The sequence below is a fragment of the Osmerus mordax genome, chromosome 8 (assembly GCF_038355195.1).
Source record: "Osmerus mordax isolate fOsmMor3 chromosome 8, fOsmMor3.pri, whole genome shotgun sequence".
NCBI lineage: Eukaryota > Metazoa > Chordata > Actinopteri > Osmeriformes > Osmeridae > Osmerus > Osmerus mordax.
The window spans coordinates 748881-774183 of record NC_090057.1 but is presented as its reverse complement, the minus strand read 5'-3'; the positions used below and the strand labels follow the sequence as shown (position 1 = coordinate 774183).

Sequence of the window (25303 nt, the reverse complement as noted above, 5' to 3'; positions counted from 1 at the left end):
GCAGTCATGTCCTTAATCTTCTTACCTGCTCAGAATGTGCGTTTATTTTTGGTTTCTACTCCCTCTTGTTGTCATGTCTGTACTTCCGTTGAAGCCCCAAGAAACACTTCTTTTTTAGAAAACTCACTTTTAGTGAGTTTTTTTACAGTGATGGATCAATTGAATCCCATGAACAATGTATTATTGGTTGCCTTTTGAAACACAAGTTTTTTTTGTCCAGAAGTTTCTGATTCCTGTGACCAAACAAGGGAGAAGATGCATGCACTGTTATCACTAGAACAACCTGAGTTTCCATGTCCAACACTACCCAAGACTAGACCTTGTAACAGCTGTGCCCTAATTTGTAATTTGAGTGAGATGGTTAATTTTATAATTTTTAAAGGGATTAGAAAGCACTTTGTGACAGCATTTTGTGAATATATGTATTGTCTAAAAGATTAGGAAAAAAAACATGCATTACCTATATTGAATGCATTATAACTTTTTAGAAGTATCGTGCTGCTACTTTAAAGTTCCAGCAGTGTTATAACAGGTGACAAGTAATAAACCTCATCGTCATTTTGAACTTCAATGTGGAATTTTGTTTTTCTTTAATGTTTGACACAGCACCCCTGCTGGCCAAAATATATATACCCCCTACACGCGGATGCAGTACCCACTTTCTGACAGGAGGGGACGACAGCGGCTTTCATAATTTTCTTTGGTCACGTTTCATTATGGCGGTTTTCAGCCGAGGCTACATTGGCAAGTAGGCAGATGAAATAATATTGCGGAAGTAATATTGTTCTGGCTATCAGGTGTTACTTGGACATTTTAACGATTGTTATCAAGCTGGTAAGTGTCTGCTCGGTGATTTGAGGTGTGGAACTTAATACAATGGAAACGTTTGTATGCATGGACTGGGATTCGATACCGCGTTGGGCAGTAACGCTAGCTGACTTTTTCTTCAACGAGGTCCATAACCGTTTGCCACCGGAGACCAAGGCAGGGGGGGTGATATTTCCAATATATCTAACATATCGTAACAGGGTGTCCTTCATTTTAAGTTGTTCATTTATATGTGTTATTACGATAAAATTACTGTTGGAAGCTAAAGACCACAGTGAAACTCCACTTGTATTGCTAGCTAACAGCTAGCAGTTAGCTAGCATGATACTAGTGCTAAAGCAATGACCAAGCTTTACTTTGAACGTGCTTTGACAGCTTGTCAATGGGCGCAAACCAACCGGAGCTAGCTACTCTGGGAACTATTGCCTCCCAGTGGAAATGATCATTTTACCAGGAAACGAATTATTTTAATTTCGTTGAATAGCAGGACTTTAATGCAGCAGTACATCCGTCAGTTATCTATACACAAAGTATAACTGTCTGACTGCACATTCGTAAGTTTGCTAGACCCAGACGGGCAACGACTGATAAAATGTCGATGGCGGGACATCTAAAGGGGTACAGGTGTATTTGAACCCGCGACCTCTTCATCTCTAGTCAAAAGCGTTAACCACTTAACTACAGCCACCCTTCTGTTGCAGAACAACCTGTCCGTTTATGTCTCAGGCTTCTCCGTAGGACAGTCCTGCCAATGTCGTCCAGTAGCCGCAGTGACTAGTGAGAGAGCAGCGCGTATCGATGGCGGAAGAGGGGCAAAAGTTGGCCGAACAGGGTAGCGAGGTCGTGGAAGTGCCACGGAACGCGAAGGAGAGGATTGACGGCATCACGCAAGGTGCTGCCTCTCGGTTCACCGGTGAAGAGGCAGACGACACCGAGAAGAGTAAGTCCACTTAGTGGGGATTGAACTCCAGTTTCCTGAGAAATGAGGTAATGCATGTACCTTTAGACCAAGACAGAATTGAGATTAAAGGAGGACTTTTACTGTATTAACTTTGTGATTTACATTGTTATACATTTTACTTAGTTTGAAGACGCTTTTATTCAAAGTGACATACAATTAGTGCCTATAGAAAGTGTCTTTGTCTTTATGTGGTGGTAAACTTCCATGCTGCAGAACAAATTGCCCCTAAGGGGAACAGTAAAGATGAAGATGCCCTAGGAGCAGCAGACACAACCGAGAGAACATCTCAGATGACTTCCTTGTTCTGTCGTGTCTCAGGTCCAGCCCAGGTGAAGTCCCCCAGCTCTGCAGGACGCCAGCGGAGGAGGCCTCTAAAGTTCCAAGTCTCAGACCCAGAGTCCACCACAGTCACCCTGGGGCCTGCCAGGAGGAGCTCCCAGCCAAAGACCCCAAGAAGGACTCCTGCCAAGAAGTGTCAAGAGGAAGACTTGGGTAAGAAGGCTCTTGTGAAGAGGAAGGCCAGCAAGATGGACGCAGGCGTCAACGGTGAAGCCGAGGATGATGAGGAGGAGGAGGAAATTCCTAAGAAACGCAAGAGAAAGGCTTGTGCAAGATATTCTCCTGCAAAAAAAAAAACTCCAGTGAAAAAGCCTCCTGCGAGACAGAAGAATACCTCCCAGGACCAGGAAGCAGCAGCCGCAGAAGAAGAGGAACCAGCGAGGAAGAAGCCTCAGAGGAAGAGGAAGCTGGCGGGCGCTGGGCGGGACTCGGCCCCTGCGTTTCAGGAAGCCCGGCGGGAAACCCCGGAGGAGCCTGAGGTCACGCCTGGAGGCCGGCCCCGGAGAGGAGCAGCTAAAGCGTACGTAGCAGCTAGCGGCTAGGACCATGCTAACAGCTAGGACCATGCTAACAGCTAGGACCATGCTAACAGCTAGGACCATGCTAACAGCTAGGACCATGCTAACAGCTAGGACCATGCTAACAGCTAGGACCATGCTAACAGCTGGGTCCTGTGGCATTTTTAGCAGTTAACATATAGGTTGTGTGGCATTTTTAGCAGCTATCAGCTAGGTCCTATGGCATTGCAAGCTGCTGACAGCTAGGTCCTATGACCATGCTGGCGGCTAGAGTTTAAGACCATGCAATAAAAAACAAAAATCATGTTTGATAACACGGTTTGTTTGCCGCCCTACAGAGCGTTGAGGTACCTTCACAACTTGGCCAAAGAGGTCTTGAGTGAGCCCGGCTCAGATGACAGCCCTGCCCCCAGCCCTGCCCCCAGCCCTGCCCCCAGCCCTGCCCCCGGGCAGGGCGGCCGGGGGAGAAAGAAGGGAACCTCAGCCTCGGATCGCGACAGCACTGTGGAGGATGAAGACTTCGTCCCGGTGGGTATGGAGGAGGAGGAGGAGGAGGAGAGTGAGGATGAAGGGGTACCAGAACCAATGGAACCCAGATCCAAAAACTCAACCAAGACACAGGTGAGTTCCCCTACAAGTTACCTCACAGTATTGTGTCTTTCGCCTCACAATAATGTGTTCATTTAGCAGTGGCTTTTATCCAAAGCAATGTGCACAGGGTGACCTGCAGTCAAATGCTCTAACCACTGAGCAATGTCCTGTTCCATCCTCATAGCTATTTTGTGGAATAAAAGCAAGTCAGATGGCTGAGCGGTTAGGGAATGGGGCTATTACTCAGAAGGTTGCCGGTTCGATTCCCGATCATGCAAAAAATGACGTTGTGTCCTTGGGCAAGGCACTTCACCCTACTTGCCTCGGGGGAATGTCCCTGTACTTACTGTAAGTCGCTCTGGATAAGAGCGTCTGCTAAATGTAAAAAGAATGTGGAAGGATGTATTAGTGCCTGTGGACACTCATGTATTCATGTAGCAGATGCTTTTATCCAAAGCAAGCTCCCAAAGGATTAAAATATCCAACACACATTCCTTTCCACATGATCTACAATCCAACCCACTGTGACTGAAACACAGAGGTGGGTTCTGCTGTGTGCCGAAGGCGTCAATGGCCTCCTTTCATGTCCTGCTGTTAGTGTCTTATAGAGGTGGAACAATATATAGTGGAACAATATATCGCAAAACAAATTTTTTACAATATGTATCGTAGAGTTATTTTTTTATATGACGTCCGTTTGATCCTATCGGTTGAGCTACCAGCACGCGACCTACTCTGCACCTGCGTCATGCGTGCATTCACTGCATTCACAGAAATCGCTTGAACTGAGTTAACTAAATTGTATGTACAAAAATTATTGAAAATGTTTTGGAAATAAATCTTTTAATTTGGTTTGTTTCATTAAAACTGTTAAAATATTGTGATACGTATTGTATCGTACACCCAGTATCGTGATACGTATTGTATCGTACACCCAGTATCGTGATACGTATTGTATCATACACCCAGTATTGTGATACTTATTGAATCGTGAGCTAAGTGTATCTTTACACCCCTAATGTCTTATCTTTCTGAAGAGAGGCCTTCATTGACGTCCTGCTATTTGTGTTTTATCTTGCTGAAGCCCCTTCAGTTACAAGGTAAAGCTCCCAACGGACTTCCCAACTGCCTGATGAAGGCTGTGTGGGATGCCAACAAGGCCACCAAGAACTAGTGAGTACCGAAACACCTTTCCCCTCTCTGTGCCCCCAACCCGCCCTGCCATCTGAATCAGGATGAAGTACTGCTGTTGGGCCTGTAGGGGGCGGTGTGAAACCAATCTAACTCGCTGCTGTTTTGCAGTCATGATCAGCACTCGTCTTCCTGGGTGTTCCCTGAGTTGATTCCTTCTGAGAAGGACTGGCCTGTCCTCCCAGAAAGGTAAACATCATCACACTTGTGAAGTAAGCTGTTACTTTCCTGCGAGGAATCGTTTTGGAATCGAAGTCCTGTCGTTCAGCGGTTGTGTCTGTTTGTGTCCTGGTGGGGCCGCTATGACAACAGCCGCTTTGGACTAAAGTGTGTGTGGTGTATTCTTGTTCCAGGAAGTAACTAAAGTGAAGTGTGTGTTAATTAAGTTGTGTGTGTGTGTCAGGGAGTGTGAGCGGTACCTTCCCAGACAGCAGCAGTCTCCAGCCTTCAGGGTGTCCAGAGAGGGCATCAAAGAGGACGCTCCTCTTCGCAGTCTCAACAGGTCTCACTCTCACATTCATACTATGAGAATAACATTGTTATCTATAGCAATGTACAGGGGTGTATTTGAACCTGCAACCTTTTGTTCTGAAGTGAAATATACTCTCCTGCCCCCACCCTCCCCTCCTGCACCCAGGTTTGAGAGTCTACCTCCCCACCCAGAGCGCTGGGATATGCTGTTCTACGTGGGGGGTCCAGTCTGGGCACTGGATTGGTGCCCCACCCCAGAGGGAGCGCAAGCCCGCCAGTATGCTGCCCTCTACTGCCACGGAGACCAGGACGAGCAGCACCGCTTCAACCAGACCCACACCCAGCCCGGCCTCATCCAGCTCTGGGACCTGGGCTGCCTGGACTACAACACCCGGTACACACACACACACACAATCCTGGACTACAACACCCGGTACACACACACACAATCCTGGACTACAACACCCGGTACACACACACACAATCCTGGACTACAACACCCGGTACACACACACACAATCCTGGACTACAACACCCGGTACACACACACACAATCCTGGACTACAACACCCGGTACACACACACACAATCCTGGACTACAACACCCGGTACACACACACACAATCCTGGACTACAACACCCGGTACACACACACACAATCCTGGACTACAACACCCGGTACACACACACACACAATCCTGGACTACAACACCCGGTACACACACACACAATCCTGGACTACAACACCCGGTTCTCACACACACACAATCCTGGACTACAACACCCGGTACACACACATTAAATATATGTGTGCTATGTGTGCGTACCGTGTGTATACTGAATATATAAATATATACTTACAAATACATATTTATCTCTAAGATCTGGACTGCAACACCCCTCCCTCTCTCCCCCCTCCCTCTCTCCCCCCTCCCTCTCTCCCCCCTCCCTCTCTCCCCCCTCCCTCTCTCCCCCCCTCCCTCCCCAGCCCCTCCTCCCCCCCAGGGCTGGCCTACGGCCTGGCTCAGGAGAAGGGCTGTGTTCCGATCCTCAAGTGGTGCCCTGCGGGGGCCTGGGAGCTGCCCAGCACAGCCAGGAAGGTAACACCCACAACACACATACACTCACACACACACGTTAGTCCCGGCCCCAGCTGAGTGTCTCCCCTCCAGGCCCCCCTGCTGCCCAGACTGGGCCTGCTGGCTGCTGCCTCCTCCAGTGGACACATCTCCATCTACAGCCTGCCTCACCCCAGCGCCCTCAAACCCTCCTCCACAGGTAGTAGTAGAGTTCCACACTGTGTGTGTGGAAAAAAAGTTTTGAAAGTTGAAAACATTGTAAAAAAAAGTTTCTGTAAAAACAGGGTTTGAAAAGTTGAAAAAATATTTCCTTTCAGTGTGTGTGTGAAAAAAAACTTTTGAAAGAAATTTTTTTTTTTGAAAAAAAACTTTTGAAAGGTTGAAGAAACATTTTGAACAAAAGGTACGTTCTGGATGAGACAGAGGGTAGCAATGTCGACATGACAGATAAGAGACATTCCTGATCATCCATGGACATGAGGGAGATTATCAGTGTCAAAAAGGATTCCTGGCAAATGCACTGCCTGTCTGTAGTGTATTTATGTATTAACATATTAATATGTTGTGAGGTCCAGTTATCAGCGTGATACTAAAACAGGTAGTAGTAATGGCAACTTTTTACTTAAGGATATGTCAGAGCCCACACTTCTTTACTTTACCTTGAGTGAAAAAGTGTAGTCTTTTACCAGAGTTTATTTAAACATGAGTATCTGTACTTCTACTTGAGAAGGATGTGTGCACACCATCTCTGGTGTGTGTTGTGGATAAAACAACTGCAGTTCATGTATTATCCCAGAAGGGGGCACCGTTCAAACGCCTGTGGTGTAATCCCTTTGGTACCAGTCCCTCTCTCGCCCTCCCTCTCTATCTCCTGAACCCTGCTCTTGTGTACCTCTGTACCCAGGCTGGGGAGGGGAGTTTAGAGACACAAATACATTATCCTGTATTGATAAAACTAGTTTTTTTGCTCTTTATTAACCCACGTAATAATAGTGGTAATTGAAATGGCCCCAAAACTAATGAAATGCAAATGAGCTCACTCGTCCAAACTGCTTCCTGTCAGCATCGTTCTGATCGCCTGGCAGGACGGGTTAAAGATGGGGGGGGGGGGGTTCAGTACGGATAATTATAAACCTTTTGTGTTGAGAGTGAGTGAGTGTGAGCCTGTTAAACATGAATAAGGAGAGAAAGGAAAGGAGATGGGGAGGTGGGGGCTGGTGGTGGTGGTGGGGTGGTCAGGGGGTGATGTATGGCGTAGTTCCCCCAGACAGAGACTGTAATTGAAGTGACAGAGAAGACACACAGCCAGTTTGCTGGGGGACTGACAGAGTCTGGAGCCTGGCTCTCCCTCCCTCCCTCACCCTGGAGCCTGGCTCTCCCTCCCTCACCCTGGAGCCTGGCTCTCCCTCCCTCACCCTGGAGCCTGGCTCTCCCTCCCTCCCCCCCGGAGCCTGGCTCTCCCTCCCTCACCCTGGAGCCTGGCTCTCCCTCCCTCACCCTGGAGCCTGGCTCTCCCTCCCTCCCCCCCCTCACCCTGGAGCCTGGCTCTCCCTCCCTCACCCTGGAGCCTGGCTCTCCCTCCCTCACCCTGGAGCCTGGCTCTCCCTCCCTCACCCTGGAGCCTGGCACACTCCTCACTCCCCCTCCCCCTTCTCAGACATTCCTTTTGCATGCCATCTTGACTTCAGGAAAGTGTGTGTTTGCTGATATAAGGTGATATAGGTTATCCCTACACCCTGTCTTCAGTAATAAGGACTTTGAATCGTCCAATCAATATGCATCAGGAGTTAATAAACATGTTTTATGTCTGCTACTGCAGGAGACCCAAGCCAAGCACCACTGATATGCCAGGTAGGCAAATATCTCTCCTCCTCCTCCCCTTCCTCAATATCTCTTATTTTTTCTCTCCCCCACCTCCCGCGCTCTCCCTCACACTGTGTGATTGTGTTTGTGTGTCCAGGCCGAGGCTGTGATCACGTTGAGGCTGGGTTCGGTCAAGGCCAGTCATGAGGACAGGAGTGGACAGGTTCTGTCTCTGGACTGGCTTCCTGTTGCTCCCTACAACCGGATAGCAGCTGGCTTCTATGATGGTACCAGACGCCTCAAACACACCACCATAACGTCACACACACACCAGAACATATCGGGGTTGGTTCGTCCTGTTGGTGACTTCCTGTTCTTGTCGCAGGCATGGTGGGGTTGTGGGACCTGTCCAGCAGGTCGGTGCTGCTGAGAGTGAGATCACCTGACCGCTGCCTCACCCTGCTGCCCTGCCACGCCTTCCTCGCCCACGACAACGCCATCCGTGCCCTCAGCTTTTGCCCCGCCTCCAGGTAACGGGGGGGTCTGTATCCCTCTTTCTCTAGCTCCATGTGATCGCCCTCCTCACCCTCCTCTATTGTCTCCTCCCGCACACCTCTCCTTTCATCCTCCTCTCCTCTCTCCCCCTATCCTCTCCTCTTCTTGATTGTCATTTTTTATTTGGCTTTTCAATCTTGCATGTCTTTTCTGACATCTCTCTCATTCTCTGCCCTCCGTCCCTCCCTCCCTCCCTCCAGTGGTCTGCTGGTGACAGCGGGAGATGACAGGATGCTGAAAATCTGGGACCTGAGGATGACCTCTGAACCCATCAGCTGTTTGAAGCGCTTTCTGTCCACTGAAGTATCATGGCCGCTGCTCTGGCCGGGAGTCTTTCTGGCCCAGGAGAATGCCTACGCCACGTTAGTCCTCTCCTCTTCCCCTCCACACTCCTCCTCCCCTCCTCTCCTCTTCCCCTCCACACTCCTCCTCCTCTCCCCTCCTCTCCTCTTCCCCTCCACACTCCTCCTCTCCCCTCCTCTCCTCTTCCCCTCCACACTCCTCCTCCTCTCCTCCTCTCCCCTCCTCTCCTCTTCCCCTCCACACTCCTCCTCTCCTCCTCCCTGTTCTCAGTGTGTCTCCTGTTCTCTCAGGTATGGGAATCACGGCCTGAACTACTTTGATGGGAGCTACATGGGCTGGAAGCCCCTGTTCTTGATCCCTCGAATAGGGACCTTGTGGGTGAGTCTGGGGTCTAAACTAGAACATGGGGAGCTTTCATTGTCTACCCGCTAGTCTAGCTTTTGATTGGTCTGGTGTCTCTGTCCGTCAGAGCATATCCATGTCTGATTGGCTGAACACCTTGGTGACGGCGGATGCGTGTGGAGAGGTGATCATGTCCGCCATGCCTAGGCTGGACACCACAGTCTACATCAAACGCACCGTCGACAGACGATACGTACGTTGGCCAGCCTCTCTGCTCTCCTCCTCCTCCTCTCTGCTCTCCTCCTCCTCCTCTCTGCTCTCCGCCTCCTCCTGTCTGCTCTCCTCCTCTCTGCTCTCCTCCTCCTGCTCTCCTCCTCCTCTCTCTGCTCTCCTCCTCCTGTCTGCTCTCCTCCTCCTGTCTGCTCTCCTCCTCCTGCTCTCCTCATCCTCTCTCTGCTCTCCTCCTCTCTCTGCTCTCCTCCTCCTCCTCCTGTCTGCTCTCCTCATCCTGCTCTCCTCCTCCTCTCTCTGCTCTCCTCCCCTCCTCTCCTCTCCCATGCCATACATTTCTTCTTTTCTCTTTTTTTAACTGATTATGCTTATCTCCCCTCCTTCTCTCCTCTCCTCTCCCCCCTCTCCTCTCTTCTCTCCTGCCAGCCGGTCTACTTTACAGACATGGTGCTGCTAGACAATCTGCCCTCCAGAGGAGAGGAGCAGGAGGGGAAAGATAGAGGAGAGGAGGGGAAAGAGAGAGGAGAGGAGGAGGGGAAGGAGGGAGGAGAGGAGAGCAATGGTCTGCTTTATAAACCTGCAACGTTCAGAGAAACCGCCCAGATCTACTACCTCCACTACAGCGACCTGGACATGGTGGGCTGGAGCTAAGTTGTAACATCTATCACTATTGAAGCCATCACCATAACATGCATCAACATAACATGCATCACCGTAACATGCATCACCGTAACATGCATCACCGTAACATGCATCACTATAACATGCACCACTATAACATGCATCACCGTAACATGCATCACTATAACATGCATCGCCGTAACATGCATCACCGTATCATGCATCACCGTATCATGCATCACCGTAACATGCATCACCGTAACATGCATCACCGTAACATGCATCACCGTAACATGCATCACCGTAACATGCATCACCTTAACATGCATCACCGTAACATGCATCACCGTAACATGCATCACCATCACTATAACAGCATCACCGTAACATGCATCACCATCACTATAACATGCATCACCGTAACATGCATCACCGTAACATGCATCACTGTAACATGCATCACCGTAACATGCATCACCGTAACATGCATCACCATAACATGCATCACCGTAACATGCATCACTGTAACATGCATCACTGTAACATGCATCACTGTAACATGCATCACCGTAACATGCATCACTATAACATGCACCACTGCATGTTAGTGCAGTCTGCAGTGGTTTCCAGTCTGCAGTGGTTTCCATTTCCCAGTGTTGGGGCTTGATTTCCCCAAGGGTTCTCCATCTGTTCCCTAGTTTTCCGCTTCACCAACCTTCACACACACACATACCATAATGTCTACAGTCTGCCAATGTGTCTGCATGTGCGTTTGTCCATGTGTGGGTGTGTGTATCTAATTCATGTCTCCTGTGTTCAGCGGTCGTTACACAACTTCCAGAAGCGCGACCTGTGGAAGCGCATGCAGGTTACAGAGCTGAAGAGACCCCTGGACCTGGACCTGCTGACCCTAGGAGCTCTGCACACGGTACGCACACACACACACACCCTAGGAGCTCTGCACACGGTACGCACACACACACACACCCTAGGAGCTCTGCACACGGTACGCACACACACACACACACCCTAGGAGCTCTGCACAAGGTACGGACACACACACACACCCTAGGAGCTCTGCACACGGTAAGCACACACACGGTACACACACACGGTACACACACACACGGTACACACACACACGGTACACACACGGTACACACACACACACGGTACACACACACACACGGTACACACACACGGTACACACACGCAGCTCTTGTCTCTGGGCTTCTTCTCAGGAACTCCCCCAGACCCCTGTAACAACAGATCTGATCATGAGTGTGCTCATATGGAGATATTGACAGGAACATACACACACACACATTAGGGGTGACCCCCCACCCCCAGGGGCAGAGAGAGTACAGGGGGAGGGGAAGCAGAGAAGGGAGGTGGCAGAGAAAGGAGGTGGCAGAGAAGGGAGGTGGCAGAGAAGGGAGGTGGCAGAGAAAGGAGGTGGCAGAGAAGGGAGGTGGCAGAGAAGGGAGGTGGCAGAGAAGGGAGGTGGCAGAGAAGGGAGGTGGCAGAGAAGGGAGGTGGCAGAGAAGGGAGGTGGCAGAGAAGGGAGGTGGCAGAGAAGGGAGGTGGCAGAGAAGGGAGGTGGCAGAGAAAGGGTGTCCAAGCTTCCCTGATGGCCATAAAGACAGACGGGAATTAATGAAGTGTAAAATGAGGAAAATGTCACCCAGGGTCTTAATAGGAGGAATGATGGCGGGATGAGAGAGGAGAGGAGGCTGAGAGAAAGATGTCCCTAGAGAGGAGAGAGGGAAGGAGGGAGAAGAGAGAGAGAGAGACATGTCCTTGGATAGGAGAGTGGGGACGGAGGAGGGGAAGAGAGAGAGACGAGGTGTACAGTTAAGAAGAGAGAGACAAGAGGTGTACAGTTAAGAAGAGAGCGAGAGAGAGAGAGCAGTGTCATTAAGGAGGGATGGATGAGATGAGAGGAGCTGCATCGTTATAGGCTGGCCAACTGATGAGATGAGAGGAGCTGCATCGTGATAGGCTGGCCAACTGACGAGATGAGAGGAGCTGCATCGTGATAGGCTGGCCAACTGATGAGACTGAACAGTGAGCAGCTGACATGTCTGAAGTCATCTTTACATGGATCTCTCACCCAGGGCAGTGTAGAACCCAGATACTATCACCCAGGGCAGTGTAGAACCCAGATACTATCACCCAGGGCAGTGTAGAACCCAGATACTATCACCCAGGGCAGTGTAGAACCCAGATACTATCACCCAGGGCAGTGTAGAACCCAGATACTATCACCCAGGGCAGTGTAGAACCCAGATACATCTGGCTGTGAGTGGAGAGATCAGTGATTGTGTCCAGGCAGAAAGAGGGGGAGGAGGTAGGTCATTGATCTGAGTTAAAACTGGTGCTGATAAACTAATAGACTTGTCTTTCTAGTTTAGCGTTGAGCACTCACCCTGACCAAGGAGGGGTATTGATGACAAATGACCAACACCACATTAAAGAATGAACCCCCCTTTCCTCCTCCCCTCCTCCTCCTACTCCCCCCCCCCCTCCTTCAGGTCCGTTTCAACCCCAACCTTAGTGCTCAGACCTGGATCCTGTCTGCCGGCCAGGCCGGCCTGGTCCGGGCCCACTGCCTGGGGGTCTTGACCAGCCCCCATGTCAACAAGGTGGTCAAGGAGAGCCAGAACCAGTTCCGCACCATGTTCTCTCCAGACCCCTCGGAGAGCCCTGCCGACACGGTCCGCCACTTCACAGAACCGCTATAGAACCTTCCCAAGATGTTCTGGAACATTCAGAACCGCTCTACAACCTTCCCAAGATGTTCTGGAACATTCAGAACTACTCTAGAATCTTCCTGAGATGTTCTAGAACACACTCTAAAATAAACAAATAACTGGGTCTTTCTGGAACTTCTATCCTCAGAACAACTTTAGAACTCTGGTAGGTGTTCCAGAACTCTTCACCTACAAAGTGACCTCCGTGAGAGATATACAGGGACTGCCTTCCTGTGGACTTTGAGGGTTCAGCTGCAACACAAGATTAAAGAGTTTAGTTACGTAAATATGAAGGGTCAAATTATTTTTATCTAAATATGTATCACCTTGGTAGTGTTGTTTTTATCATTTGCAATGTCTTTTTTAATCTATAACTTAAAAAAAAATGCTGCATTGCTGATATGTTGTAAACAGTTGTCTTTTTTATCTTCTACTCCTATTTAACCATGTAGGAAGTTTGTATCTCAGGTTGTTATGGACACAAGAAGCTTTTTTTAGAGAATCTGGCTTGTTCACAGAGGTTACAGAAACAGAGCACTTTAGACACATTCTCATCGTCCTGCTGTTTGTTTTCTACTTCATTCCTCCCACTGAGCAATTCTGCATCAGGAATAAAATCATATTTGGTAAACCTGCGCCTCGGAGGATTGTATGAGCGTATCGTTAGTCTTGGGACTTCAGCCTGTGCTGCTCACATATTTCCTGGTCTACAGGAAGTCATTAGCTGAACTTGGTTCTGATTGGAGAACTGCCTGGGAGATGGATTTGGCTGCAGAAGTGGCTAAATGACCAACTGTTTTCTTTCCCTCCTCTGACTCCATATGATCATCAATCTTGTGATTTTCTGTCTTTAACTACAAAGGCAGGAATCCTAGGTTCTAGAATATTTAAAAGAAAATGAACATCCGACCACCTGCGTTGATTTATTTCATAAAATAAATCTTGGCACATGTAATTTGTCTTTATATATTTATAAATGAAATATCAAACTGTAAATACAATATATGACAATTGACTGAATAAACAGAATCATCACAAAACATTTACACACAGGACTTCATAGACAGATTTTATACAATAAAACAAATGTATTTACATCTTTACACAAAAATCATGCCGAGAAAATACAGATATCTGGCATATTTACAATCGTCACATATACACTTGTCACAGACAGGGACGTAACAACATATTGAACACAGTTATTGAACAAATTAAGACATTTTAGATGTGTTTTTATATGTGATTCTTGTAGATGAATTGTATACACTCATACACATACAGCTTGCTTTAGATTCTTAGTTGTGTCTTTGGTTTGTTATTCCTCCCAACAACAGTTTATAGATTCATACAGATAATGTAAATTACTGTATCACAAATTTCTGAATCAGAATTGCTTGCATAATTATAGTTATAGAGGTGGAATTGTAACTTCTACTCGTGATAAGTAGGCTATTCACAGTGTCCAAAATATCCCTTTCGACTCTCACAAGTTGTTTACATCCGAGGGAGCACGATGGTTTTCTCACTAAATGTTATCACACTTCTCAATCCTTTTACACATACTTGCAAACTCAAAAATAAAAGTAGATATTCTTTTGATATAAAAATGTTTGAAATATAGCCTGGATTTTCAATTAGTTAACATTAACATCAAGTGATTCGTTCAACATCTCAGACAATCTAACTGGCAGTCTTCACATCACGTAGTATAATGGCATCCATGCAAGGGTTTGGTTCAGGTCATTTTGACAATAAAGACACAATCATTCCTAGAATTTGTACAAAAAAACGTCAATTCCAGTTATTATGGTCACTTTTTTCCCGTTAGTATTCCACACTATGGTTCAGAGCTGGTTGCTACTGGATACTTTACAACAGGCAACAATCAACGAACAACAACAAAGGCAAGCAGTCTTAAAATGGTCTCAAGAGTCTCTTGCAAAACTGGACTGGATGATACAGTTCACTGTCCTGTTTCGAGCTATGTAAGTGGGCTGCAAAGTGGAAAAGGTTAGGAATGGCTGTTCTAGAGGGACAGAGGGATGTTCTAGAGGGACAGAGGGATGTTCTAGAGGGACAGAGGGATGTTCTAGCGGAACAGAGGGATGTTCTAGCGGGACAGAGGGATGTTCTAGAGGGACAGAGGGATGTTCTAGAGGGACAGAGGGATGTTCTAGCGGGACAGAGGGATGTTCTAGAGCAGGGGTCCCCAAACTATGGCCTGCCCATACATTTGGACCAGCCCTCTGAACAATGCCAGAGACATAAAAAATTTAATTTTAAAATCTTTTCCCACTGATTAATATGCATACGTAAGTAAATGTGTTGATTTCAATAGCAATGAATATGAAAAAAGGTCATTACGTTAGTAATAATGCTTTAATAGGCTATATTTCCCTTGATATGTATGGCTATACGGTGCATAACAAAATTATAATCTAATCTATCATAATAAATACATTTAAAATCATAATAAAATAATACAATCTCCACAATAATACTGGTAGTCACTCCAGCCAATGTAATTTTCTGTTACAGACCGACCCAGCCCCACATTAAAAAAAGGAAAAATTATCTGTCCCTCGCAGAAAAACTTTTGGGGACCCCTGTTCTAGAGGGACAGAGGGATGTTCTAGAGGGGCAGATGGATGTTCTAGAAGGACAGAGGGTTCAGGTGAGGACCAATATCGAGGATCAACATCAAGGCTCATTGACCGTCCAGCGCAGTGAATCACTCTGTGTGATGGCTACTGATCTTTCCTCAGAATTAGACAAGTGTTTCTCCAGAAGCTTTCCCTCACCCCGACACAATCCCTCTCTCTGTCGTTCTCTATCTCCGTTTCCCTCTTTCACCCCGACATAATCAATTTCCTCTCCGCGTCTTTCTCTTCCTTTCTCTCACCCAAACACAATCCATTCCCTCTCTCTTTTTATCTTTCTCTACGGCTCTCTCCATCAAGCCCTTAACAATATAACTCATTTGGCTCTGTGCTGAAGTCAACATTAATTGCCTGCATTCGTCGGAATCAAAAGAGAAAACAAATTGCCTTCTGGAATCTTACGTCGATATCTGTGTGAATGTTTGAGGGAGTCAGCAGGTGAAGACTGCTGTCTCTCCTGGTGAGAAACGCCAAACCCAGAAACGGTTTAAAATTTTACAACGTCCATGACGTTACAACAACTGGGCAGTCAGAGTAATTAGAAACACCACCAGAAACACCAGAAACATTCCCAAATCTGACCAGCTAGCTTTCAAATGAGACAGAATCGATAAAGCAATTTGTTGTGAAATGTAACATTTTCTTGGGACATAGTGGTACATTGCGTAGTTGTGTGAAAGGCGTGTAGCAGAGTTTGAGGAAATCTTTGGTATGATGATGTAGACACTGTGGTGGGTTTGGTTGGGTCCCAGTAAATCGGATGAGTCAGTGAGTCTCGTGTAGGTTGAGGACATGCATGTACCGCACACCGACTGAACTGTGCTGTGTAGTCTGTGTTGACTGAGCGATGGCGTGTGTCTGTGCTGTTTGGTGGTGTGTGCTAGTCTAGCGGGTCCTGGCAGTGGGGGCAGTAGGCCATGTCTTCAGAGTAGTGCTCCACTTGGATGGTGGTGTTGGTGAAGCCAAACTTGGTCTGCAGGATCTCCGTGGCTTCCTTCAGAACGTTCTGGCCGTCAGCATTCTCCTCTGAGGAACAAAGAACAAAGCCATGACGACCAGGAGGAAAACCATGACGACCAGGAGGAAAACCATGACGACCAGGAGGACGACTGGGCAGCAGCTTGTTATGGAGGAAGTTGATTCTTGTTCAGTGGTTACAGAGGTTTTGTGTGTGTTGTTTTTGTTTTGTTTTGTTGTTTTGTGTACTTTTTTGAGGAATTTCTGCTTTTATTGTGACAGGAGGCAACAGGAAATGCAAGGGAGAGAGAGAAGGGAGGCAAGCAGTGATTGTCCCGGGATGGATTCAAACCTGGAACCCTGTGGTAAGGCTTTAGCCTTCGTGGTACCTAGCTGGTGAACCACCAGGATGCCCTCAACCTCTGACTTCTACGTGTGTTCTGTTGTGTGTGTGTGTGTGTGTGTGTGTTCTCACCTACGGCCAGGTGTACAGACACAAGTGTCTGTCCCAGGGTCAGGGCCCACAGCTGCAGGCTGTGCAGCGCCTTCACCGCCTGCAGGGACAGCAGCACCTCCTTCACAGAGTTAAACTCTATCCCCTTAGGAGCTCCTGATGCACAAGCAGGAACACACACGCAGGAACACACACGCAGGAACACACACACACAGGAACACACACAGGAACACACACGCAGGAACAAACACGCAGGAACACACACGCAGGAACACACACACACAGGAACACACACAGGAACACACACGCAGGAACACACACGCAGGAACACACACGCAGGAACACAAACACACACAGGAACACACACAGGAACACACACACACAGGAACACACACAGGAACACAAACACACACAGGAACACACACAGGAACACAAACACACCACATGTACAGAATCAGAACGTACACTAATAATGTCAGGATTACAATTTTTTGAAGCCTTACGCTAGCCTAGTTTCCATCATAATAAGACATATTCTATATATAATCCCTGGTGTAATCCTAATCCTGGCCTGGTTACCTTCCATCAGGATGCGGAACACGTCCCTGAGGATGGTGAGAGTGGTGCACAGGACGAACACTGAGAACAGGAAGGTGCAGATGGGGTCGGCAACCTTGTACTCCGGCTGCAACACCAAGGAGGGTTACACACCACATACACACACCAGGGAGGGTTACACACACACACGCACACACACCAGGGAGGGTTACACACACACACACACCACACTCACACACCAGGGAGGGTTACACACCACATACACCACACACACACACACACGCACACCACACACACACACACACACACACACCACACACACACACACCACACACACACACCACACACACACCAGGAAGGGTTAAGAGAAGCAAAGGGAACTAACCTTCCAACACGAGACCTGCCCATATCACACGCACATGTTCCCATATAACAGCTTTAGTGCAACAACAATGAACTCTCTGTTACTCCTGTTTAAGTCTGATTCATCATGTTGGCGTGTGACTGACCCGGAAGTAGATGATGGTGGCGGCAATCATGACCCCCACACTCTGCAGCAGGTCTCCCACCACGTGGATGAAGGCCGCGCGCACGCTGGTGTTGCCATGGCCACCCAGAAGGCTGTGGGTGTGGCCGTGGGCCACGGGGCTCCGCCCCCCCTCGTCTATCTGCTGGTAACCCTCCCCATGGGCGTGCAGGCTGGTGGAGTGGTGCAGGATGTACGCCATGCTGGACACAGGAGGGGGGGGGGGGGGAGTACTGGCTCACTGCCTTCCTTCCCCTTCCCTCCTCCTCCAACCCCTCCCTCCCTCCTCCTCCAACCCCTCCCTCCCCCCCTCCCTCCAACCCCTCCCTCCCTCCCCCCCTCCCTCCCCCCCTCCCTCAACCCCTCCCCCCCTCCCCCCCTCCCTCCAACCCCTCCCTCCTCCTCCCCCCCTCCCTCCCCCCCCTCCCTCCCTCCCTCCCTCCTCCTCCAACCCCTCCCTCCTCCTCCAACCCCTCCCTCCCACCCCTCCCTACCTCCCTCCCTCCCCCTCCCTCCCCCCCCTCCCCCCCTCCCTCCCTCCATCCCCCCCCTCCCCTCCCTCCCCCCCCTCCCTCCCTCCCTCCCTCCATCCCCCCCCTCCCCTCCCTCCCCCCCCTCCCTCCCTCCCTCCCTCCCTCCCCCCCCCTCCCTCCCCTCCACTCACACGATGTTGACGATGACAGCACAGCCGGAGGTGATGAGCATCACATGACCATCTATCTCGTAGTCGTCCCTGACGATCCTCTCAACAGCCAGGTAGACCAGCACCCCGGTCACCATCCAGATAGACAGCACCGACACCAGTGCCCCCAGGATCTCTACGGGGGCGGGGGGGGGGGGGGGGCAGATGCAGCAAGTTACAGCAGAACTGTTCTGTGCACAGACAGACCATGTTCATCTAAACCACAATGGTTCTCCATCCTGCCCTGCATGTTCTAGATGTTTCATCAACGACCCGTTCATCTAAATCAGGTGTGTTGGAGGAGGGAAACATCTCAGACCAGGGCTCCCTGGGGACCAGGTATAACAGAACAAAACATGATGAACAGGACACAACAGAACAGACCTGTGTGACCTGTTCTCCCTGGCTGTCCTGGAAGACAGGGGACAGGGTCCTACCTGAGCGATGCCAGCCCAGGGTCATGGTCTTGGTGGGGGGCCTGGAGGAGACCCAGAGGGAGAAGAGGCTGACCAGCATGCTGCCCAGGTCTGTCAGCAGGTGGGCTGCGTCCGTCATGATGGCCAGGCTGTGGGCCAGGTAGCCCCCTGGGGGGGGAGACAGAGATAGCTCAGAGAGACCTGGGGGGGAGGGGGAGGGAGGGGAGACCGACAGGTGAGGGGTAGGGGCAGGAGGGGGAGGAAGGGGGGATCTACAAAAAGGAGGGACTCGAGTCTAGGACTCGTCCTTTAGGAAGTAAAGGTGGAAGTAAGAGGAGAAGGACGTCAGGGATTCTCCTTGCAGAGTTAAGTTCAAGACAACTTCATCTTTTTTATCTGCTGTCTGACTAGAATTTATGACTTGCAGAGACATGACAAGGAGCCTATCATTATTATACTGAATATAAGGAAGGTTCTGTCATGCTCTGATCACTTTTACGTCCTCTAAGGTGCGTGTGTGTGTGTCCTGATGTAGACAGCAGCCCGTGCTGCTGACAGAGCCCTCTGCTCTCAACTTGAAGAAGTTCATCTTAGTGGTTAAGACTGCAGATCCACCTGTGACCTGTCACACCTGTGCTCACCTATGACCTCTCCTATCATGAAGAAGAGGCAGATGACAGAGGCGATATACAGCTTCCTCTTGGCCAGCGCCTTGTCCCGGCTCTCCTCACACACCGCCTTGTTGCCGTGACAATGAGCGCTCACTGGACGCTTGAGCTCGATGGCCCCTCCCACATCCCCGTTCCCCAACGACATGCTGGGATATTCCTCCTTAGGGTCTGAGAACGCGCTGGAGGAGAGGGGAGAGCAGGGAGAGGGGAGAGAGGGGAGTGGAGAGGATTTGTTCAGTCATATTGACTTGGTGTTTCAAGGTCAATAATGACATTTAACATTTACATGACTTAAATGACGATTTATTTAGCTTAGAAGCAGTAAGCCTTGTGGGACATAAAGCAAGACTTGCATCTCCTGAGAACCAGCATGTATCCTCTCCCATGAGACACACTAACACATACTATTAGAATCCAATCACTGAAGCAATTGCTGACTTGGTCCATCACACTCTGCTCTCTGTCTGTCTCTTTCTCTTTCTCTCTCTCTTTCTGTGTTCATTGAGGAGGATCTATGTGATGTGACTAATGATCTGTGAGAAGGTAATTTGGGCTCTGGGAGATAAGCGAGTGGTCTCCAGTCCTGGGTCTGTCTGGAGTCCCGAGGGCCTGCCTGGCTGAAAGGATGCGTCAGAGCGGAAAACAGCTTCTGTTTAATCACACCTCCGGGAGAGCAGACACACACACCACCTGGACGCAACCTGCCTGGACGTCCACCGTGTAAGCTCACACAAACACACACACATCAACATACGACAACATACACACACAGACACAAACACACTGACACACACATAAACTTGTACTGTACATACACACAAACAGATACACACACATAGACATGCATACACACACAAGCATGTACACGCATACACATGCACACACACACACGCAGCCTTAAAAAGCCCTCACACCCCACACACACGTCCAGACATGCAGCAGAACTAGAGGACCTGACTCCTTTCACCTCACTGTCCACTGCAGTTCACTTCAACTAACTGAGGTCTTGACTCACAAAATGAATATCTTTAACCATCTGAGATACCATATTAAAAAAACAAATTATATGATTATAAAAGTTAAATCAAAAGTCTATAATGCACAACTGTAAAACTGTGTTCATCAATGGATCCTGTTTTTGTCAAGGCGAGTGGTTTTGAGATTTGCAGAAAACTGAACAGCAAAAAGATTCGAGTTGGGTTTCTTTATATCGTTCATTCTTTTGTTTTTGTGAAACCAGACTTTACATCCTCCTGCGGATCCCTGGATGACCTGAGGCCAGATTCATCAGAGCATGAAACTATGATATTAAAGTTTTCTCCCATCAAAGAATTTCACAACCGTTTATGGCTGGGGCATGCAATCTGCTCCGAACAAACAACATTTTTGCTACTGACCTAATAAAAATTCCTCCGGAAAAACATTTGGACGATCATGAACTCACTATGTTTTATACAGAATCGTAGACAATTGGACAATTTTGTGTTCAATGATTATTCAGCATTGTCCCTTAGAACCAATGCGGTGTGTTCACCATTAAAATTCACATGACCAAGAAGAACGTCAAGCTAGATGATGGAACGAGTTCTTGTTCAAAAGACCCCCGTCAGTCCCGCGCAGATAAGAGACTAGGTTAACGGTGATAGGGTGGGAACCGGAGCGTAATTCGATGGAGGGAAGGATCTTGACAGCGATCTGAAATGTGATGTGCTGGTGTAATTGCATGCGTGGCTCTTATGTCGAGGGCCGTCTCGCGGCCTTTGCAGATAAAAGTGCTATAACACCCCCTTTCAACGGTGATTAATCGAAATCGTTTCCTGTTTCCTATGGATTTAATAGGATTTTTCTTTTCTGTTGTAGCCTACTTTGTATAGGCATTTGCACTAGTCTGTATGTCGCTTTGGATAAAAGCTTCTGAATGAATAAAACGTAACGTCGTGTTTAAACCTCAGCCAACAACTCGCAAAAGCGCTCGCCTTGCAAAACTGTAACATTTGCTGCATTGAGCATCTTTTAGAGGCGCGTCACCCACTCTCTTTAGGGAATAAATGGTGCGTGACGCACCCTTATCCAAATAGTCTAACCTGCCATATGCTCCCTTTCACACGCAAACCAACAAACACCACGTAGCCTAGCTAACCCGATGAACTCCCTCCTGATCTAAGCTACCGTTTTGGACAAAGTGGGTTCTAATGTCTTCGGTCATCAACTTCCCCATTATCCGGTTCATGTGTTAGCATCGCACCGGCCTTGGCTACCGTTAGTCTAGTAGCCTAACCTCGGTTTATCGACCCATACCAGGACTGACCCTGCCACTCTTGAATACATGCAGCGATCTTACAGAAACCACACCAGGCGCACCGTCTGCTCAGGGTTTGTCACTTTATCTCAATCTGAATTAGTTTGGAAATGTCTAAATCAGTTAACATTAAAATGCAATAAAAAAATCTAAATAGCCGTAACACGTTTAGCCTATCATTTAGCCTTACGATTCTTTCATTGTTCACATTATTCTTATATAGGCTAAATCATTATTATTTATATAGGCTTTTATATGCTTTTTTTTTTTACTTACATTCCTTTCAACTGCAATACATTATTCGCAAACCACCACTTTTGTGTCTAGAGAATGTGCGGGATAAGTTAATGTGTTTGTTTAATCAGGTATCCAAACAGGAACTTTCTCGCCCTATTAATGAAATTGGTCGACATGCCTATTAATCTAACTTTAATCTAACTTTAGATCATATAATGAATAGGCCTATGTGTTTGGCAAACCTACATTTGATTCATTTAGCAGACGCGTTTATCCAAAGCAACAAACAGTAGAAAATCATAAGTGGATTTTATTTTTTATCCTATTCCGGTGGTCAGCGCCAACCAGATGCAAAATATCCAGATCTCCACCAGACACGGCGAACAAGAATAGTCCTTCAGCCTACACTCTGATAGACTACAGAGCAACAATAACATCTCAACTGCAATAATACATAGTACAGTGCAGCAAGTATAGTATTCTATGGTGAATTGTGGTATTCTAAGTTTAATTTATTTGGTATGATTCTTTACTGTCCTTATTGAGGATGATGTATTGGGCCGTGATAGGCTGATTTACAGTCTGTCGAAACAACTAAACTAACATTTCTTACAAATTATAGAAAACAATGCAATTTATTAGCCTATTGACATTTCCTATTTTAATATGTTCTTTAGAACAAAATAAACTTGAAAATGCTAATTAGGCAATAGCCTTCTTTGAATGATATCGCTTTTTAAAAACGAAGATATGTCACTGGGTTCTTTTTTATTTTAAACATAGACAATATAATATTTGAGATATAGATATTTTGAATAGGACTAATTTGGAATTATTGATTGTTGCATTAAAGTTGTTGATTTGTCTTTTTAGCTCAATGAAGGTAAAAATAAATGTTGCGTTAATACACAGTTTTGTGTTATAGATTTCCTGAAACCCTGTTGCAAGACGGATGAAGCGTGTGTCGCATCCTTATGTCTTCGGCTATATGTGGTTAAGAGACATGATGATTTTAAGCAGCGGGCAGTGAACCCACCACAGACCATTCGTCAACCACTGTCCAAAACGAACCGAGGCGTGGAAATGAATTTGTTCATTCACATAAAACACTTCGCATCTCACCATTTACTCAATGGCAGAGTGCGGATTGCAAGAGAGCTTCTGCGTGAACAGCACTGTTGCTATTGTTGGGTGCACTTGATGGACATTGTCCCCAAAAATTCATATGCATATCATTTTATAAGATACATTTTAATATCGAAATATTCATAAATTGCAAGATAGCCTACTATTGGTCACTGGAAAATACTGATGAAACTTAGTTTGCTAAATTTGTAACAAGTTAGCTACTGTGGCCAAATTATCCCACATTACTATTGCCTGTTATAGAATGGAAAATGCCAAAATAATATGAAAGGCAAAAATCTGAAAAAGATGACCGCGCAAAAGGCTAAATTAACTTCACAATAAAAAACAATAAGGCTATAGGCTATGGCGTGATTTCAGAGAAACAAGGATTATATATTTTTTAAATCAAATAAATATACGCATACCTTTTCATTTTTAGGGAATACATTTTTGCGTTCTTCTCTTGTATAAGCTGCGATTTCTCCGAATTCACTGTGGTACCATCCATGTTTCTGAGTGGCGCTTATAGCCTGTTATCTCTATAGAGCCAAAAGCAATATCAAAAAGCAGCGAAGAGTTTGTGACGGCAATAAATCCGATTTATATATTTCAAAACACAGTTGCCTAAGCCATTCCGATAGTATTCACCAAAATAATAAATTCCGTCATCTCTAATAGCCGGTTTCGGTCAGGCGCGCGGAGAGATGTGGTTGCGACAATTGCCCGCCGTCACTGGCGAAATTGGCTTCTGGTCCGCGTGCTTTGCTTTGGTGCAGGTGTTAGTCACAATGCATGGAGAAAGTTCAGCCCTTTAACGGAATCGACAGCTTGCATGGGCTGGAGAGAAGTAGAGAGTTGGGATATTTCTACAAGGAATTCCTTGGCATATTGAGACGAAGAAAAAGGCACATTTATACATTTCAATTTTCAATTAAATTTCAATTAAATATATTTGATCATGAGGGACAAATCTGGTATTTTTTTTAATTTAGTTGCATCCTCGTCCCAAAGACCTCCAATCCGAAAACTGCAATGCAACATCATTAAACATAATGATACCAGACCTCTTCTTTAATATCTCAAATTTAATTCTGTATTGTAACTTAATGTTTTTATCTACACACTAATATGAGTGTGAAAGAAAAACAATCAATCGATGAAATATTGGCCGTTGAAAAAAAAGATTCTTCCACCTAGTCTATTTTGTTAACATTAATGATTGGCCAAACTGCATGCCTTTGATTTCTATGACATGAACGGAAGTTATGAAATCAAAATCACGAGGATTTGCTTGCTTAAAACCCTATAGCCTTATAAAAACGTTAGATTATTGGAGTAGAAAGTATGGTATCCATCAGGTAGGTAGACTAAATGGCCTGTAGCAGGCCAGCTTACTGTAATGGACCCTGGTTTACTATAAACAGTTATTCATTAAGCAGACACCTATATCAAAAGCGACGTATAGCATGACTTGCGACGTATTTACATAAAGGGCCTATACCATGCATAGTAGCCCATAAGGGCCCAGTTCTACACTGCTCGTGCTGTATTATTTTAAGACAAGGCGCCAGGGTTCGAATTACAGGGGGGCTTGGGGGGGTTTGACCCCCCTAATTAAGACTTGGACCCCCCCAAAAGAAGTAAAAACAACGGGTCGGGGGAGTCGATACATTTATATATCGTTCTTACCTGTAATCGTAAATATTACTTTACGCCCTGGAGAAGAAGTTGACCCCCCACGATTATCATTGTATAATTCGCACTCTGCAGGGCGCCAATAAATTATGTTGTTGTTCATATTGTTGCGCTGTTATGCAATATTGTAACATGATCACATCAATCACATCCAAGTAGGCCTAGCCTCCAACGTCGTACAACAACATCTCAATACAACAGACACACAAAAAAGGTCAATTTCGCTGTAATGCAGGCTACATCTGCGTCAGGTGCATTTAGGGATTTAATCCAAGGAGTTGAAGAGTTGCATCTTCATATTACCCTATAGTCTACGTACAATCACATCAAGTGTACGTATCCTAACATACATTTCCAACTCCGACCCCAGCTAAACTCTTGACTCGAAATCAGACTAAAAGTTGACGGTATGCGTCCGTTGCACGCAGCGG

At 47.1% G+C, this 25303-nt stretch overlaps 2 protein-coding genes across 5 annotated transcripts; one reads left to right on the top strand and one right to left on the bottom strand.

The window, feature by feature from the left end:
• The first annotated feature begins 708 nt into the window (after positions 1–708).
• On the top strand, positions 709–13526 carry gtf3c2 (general transcription factor IIIC, polypeptide 2, beta). Of its 4 annotated transcripts, none has more exons than XM_067241014.1 (19): positions 709–834; positions 1555–1768; positions 2108–2648; positions 2985–3267; positions 4322–4410; positions 4540–4617; positions 4832–4930; positions 5066–5293; positions 5888–5999; positions 6072–6180; positions 7798–7829; positions 7939–8068; positions 8167–8311; positions 8537–8698; positions 8930–9017; positions 9109–9234; positions 9639–9848; positions 10654–10761; positions 12368–13526. In XM_067241014.1, exons 2-19 carry the CDS (start codon positions 1627–1629, stop codon positions 12575–12577), a joined length of 2892 nt encoding a protein of 963 aa, XP_067097115.1. In that variant the 5' UTR covers positions 709–834; positions 1555–1626; the 3' UTR covers positions 12578–13526. The 4 variants fall into 4 exon arrangements, with proteins under 4 accessions (XP_067097115.1, XP_067097117.1, XP_067097114.1 ...); XM_067241015.1 differs by having other exon boundaries at positions 767–834; positions 1530–1768; XM_067241016.1 differs by having other exon boundaries at positions 754–1768; positions 6072–6177.
• A 2603-nt stretch (positions 13527–16129) lies between these two features.
• slc30a2 (solute carrier family 30 member 2) lies at positions 16130–23743 on the bottom strand. Its single transcript, XM_067242088.1, has 8 exons — positions 23603–23743; positions 19484–19692; positions 18864–19010; positions 18409–18562; positions 17728–17947; positions 17240–17345; positions 16682–16816; positions 16130–16275 (listed from the first exon to the last, which is right to left on the bottom strand). The coding sequence occupies exons 1-8, from the start codon at positions 23683–23685 to the stop codon at positions 16130–16132; spliced, it is 1200 nt and encodes a 399-aa protein (XP_067098189.1). The 5' UTR covers positions 23686–23743.
• Between the last annotated feature and the right edge of the window lie 1560 nt (positions 23744–25303).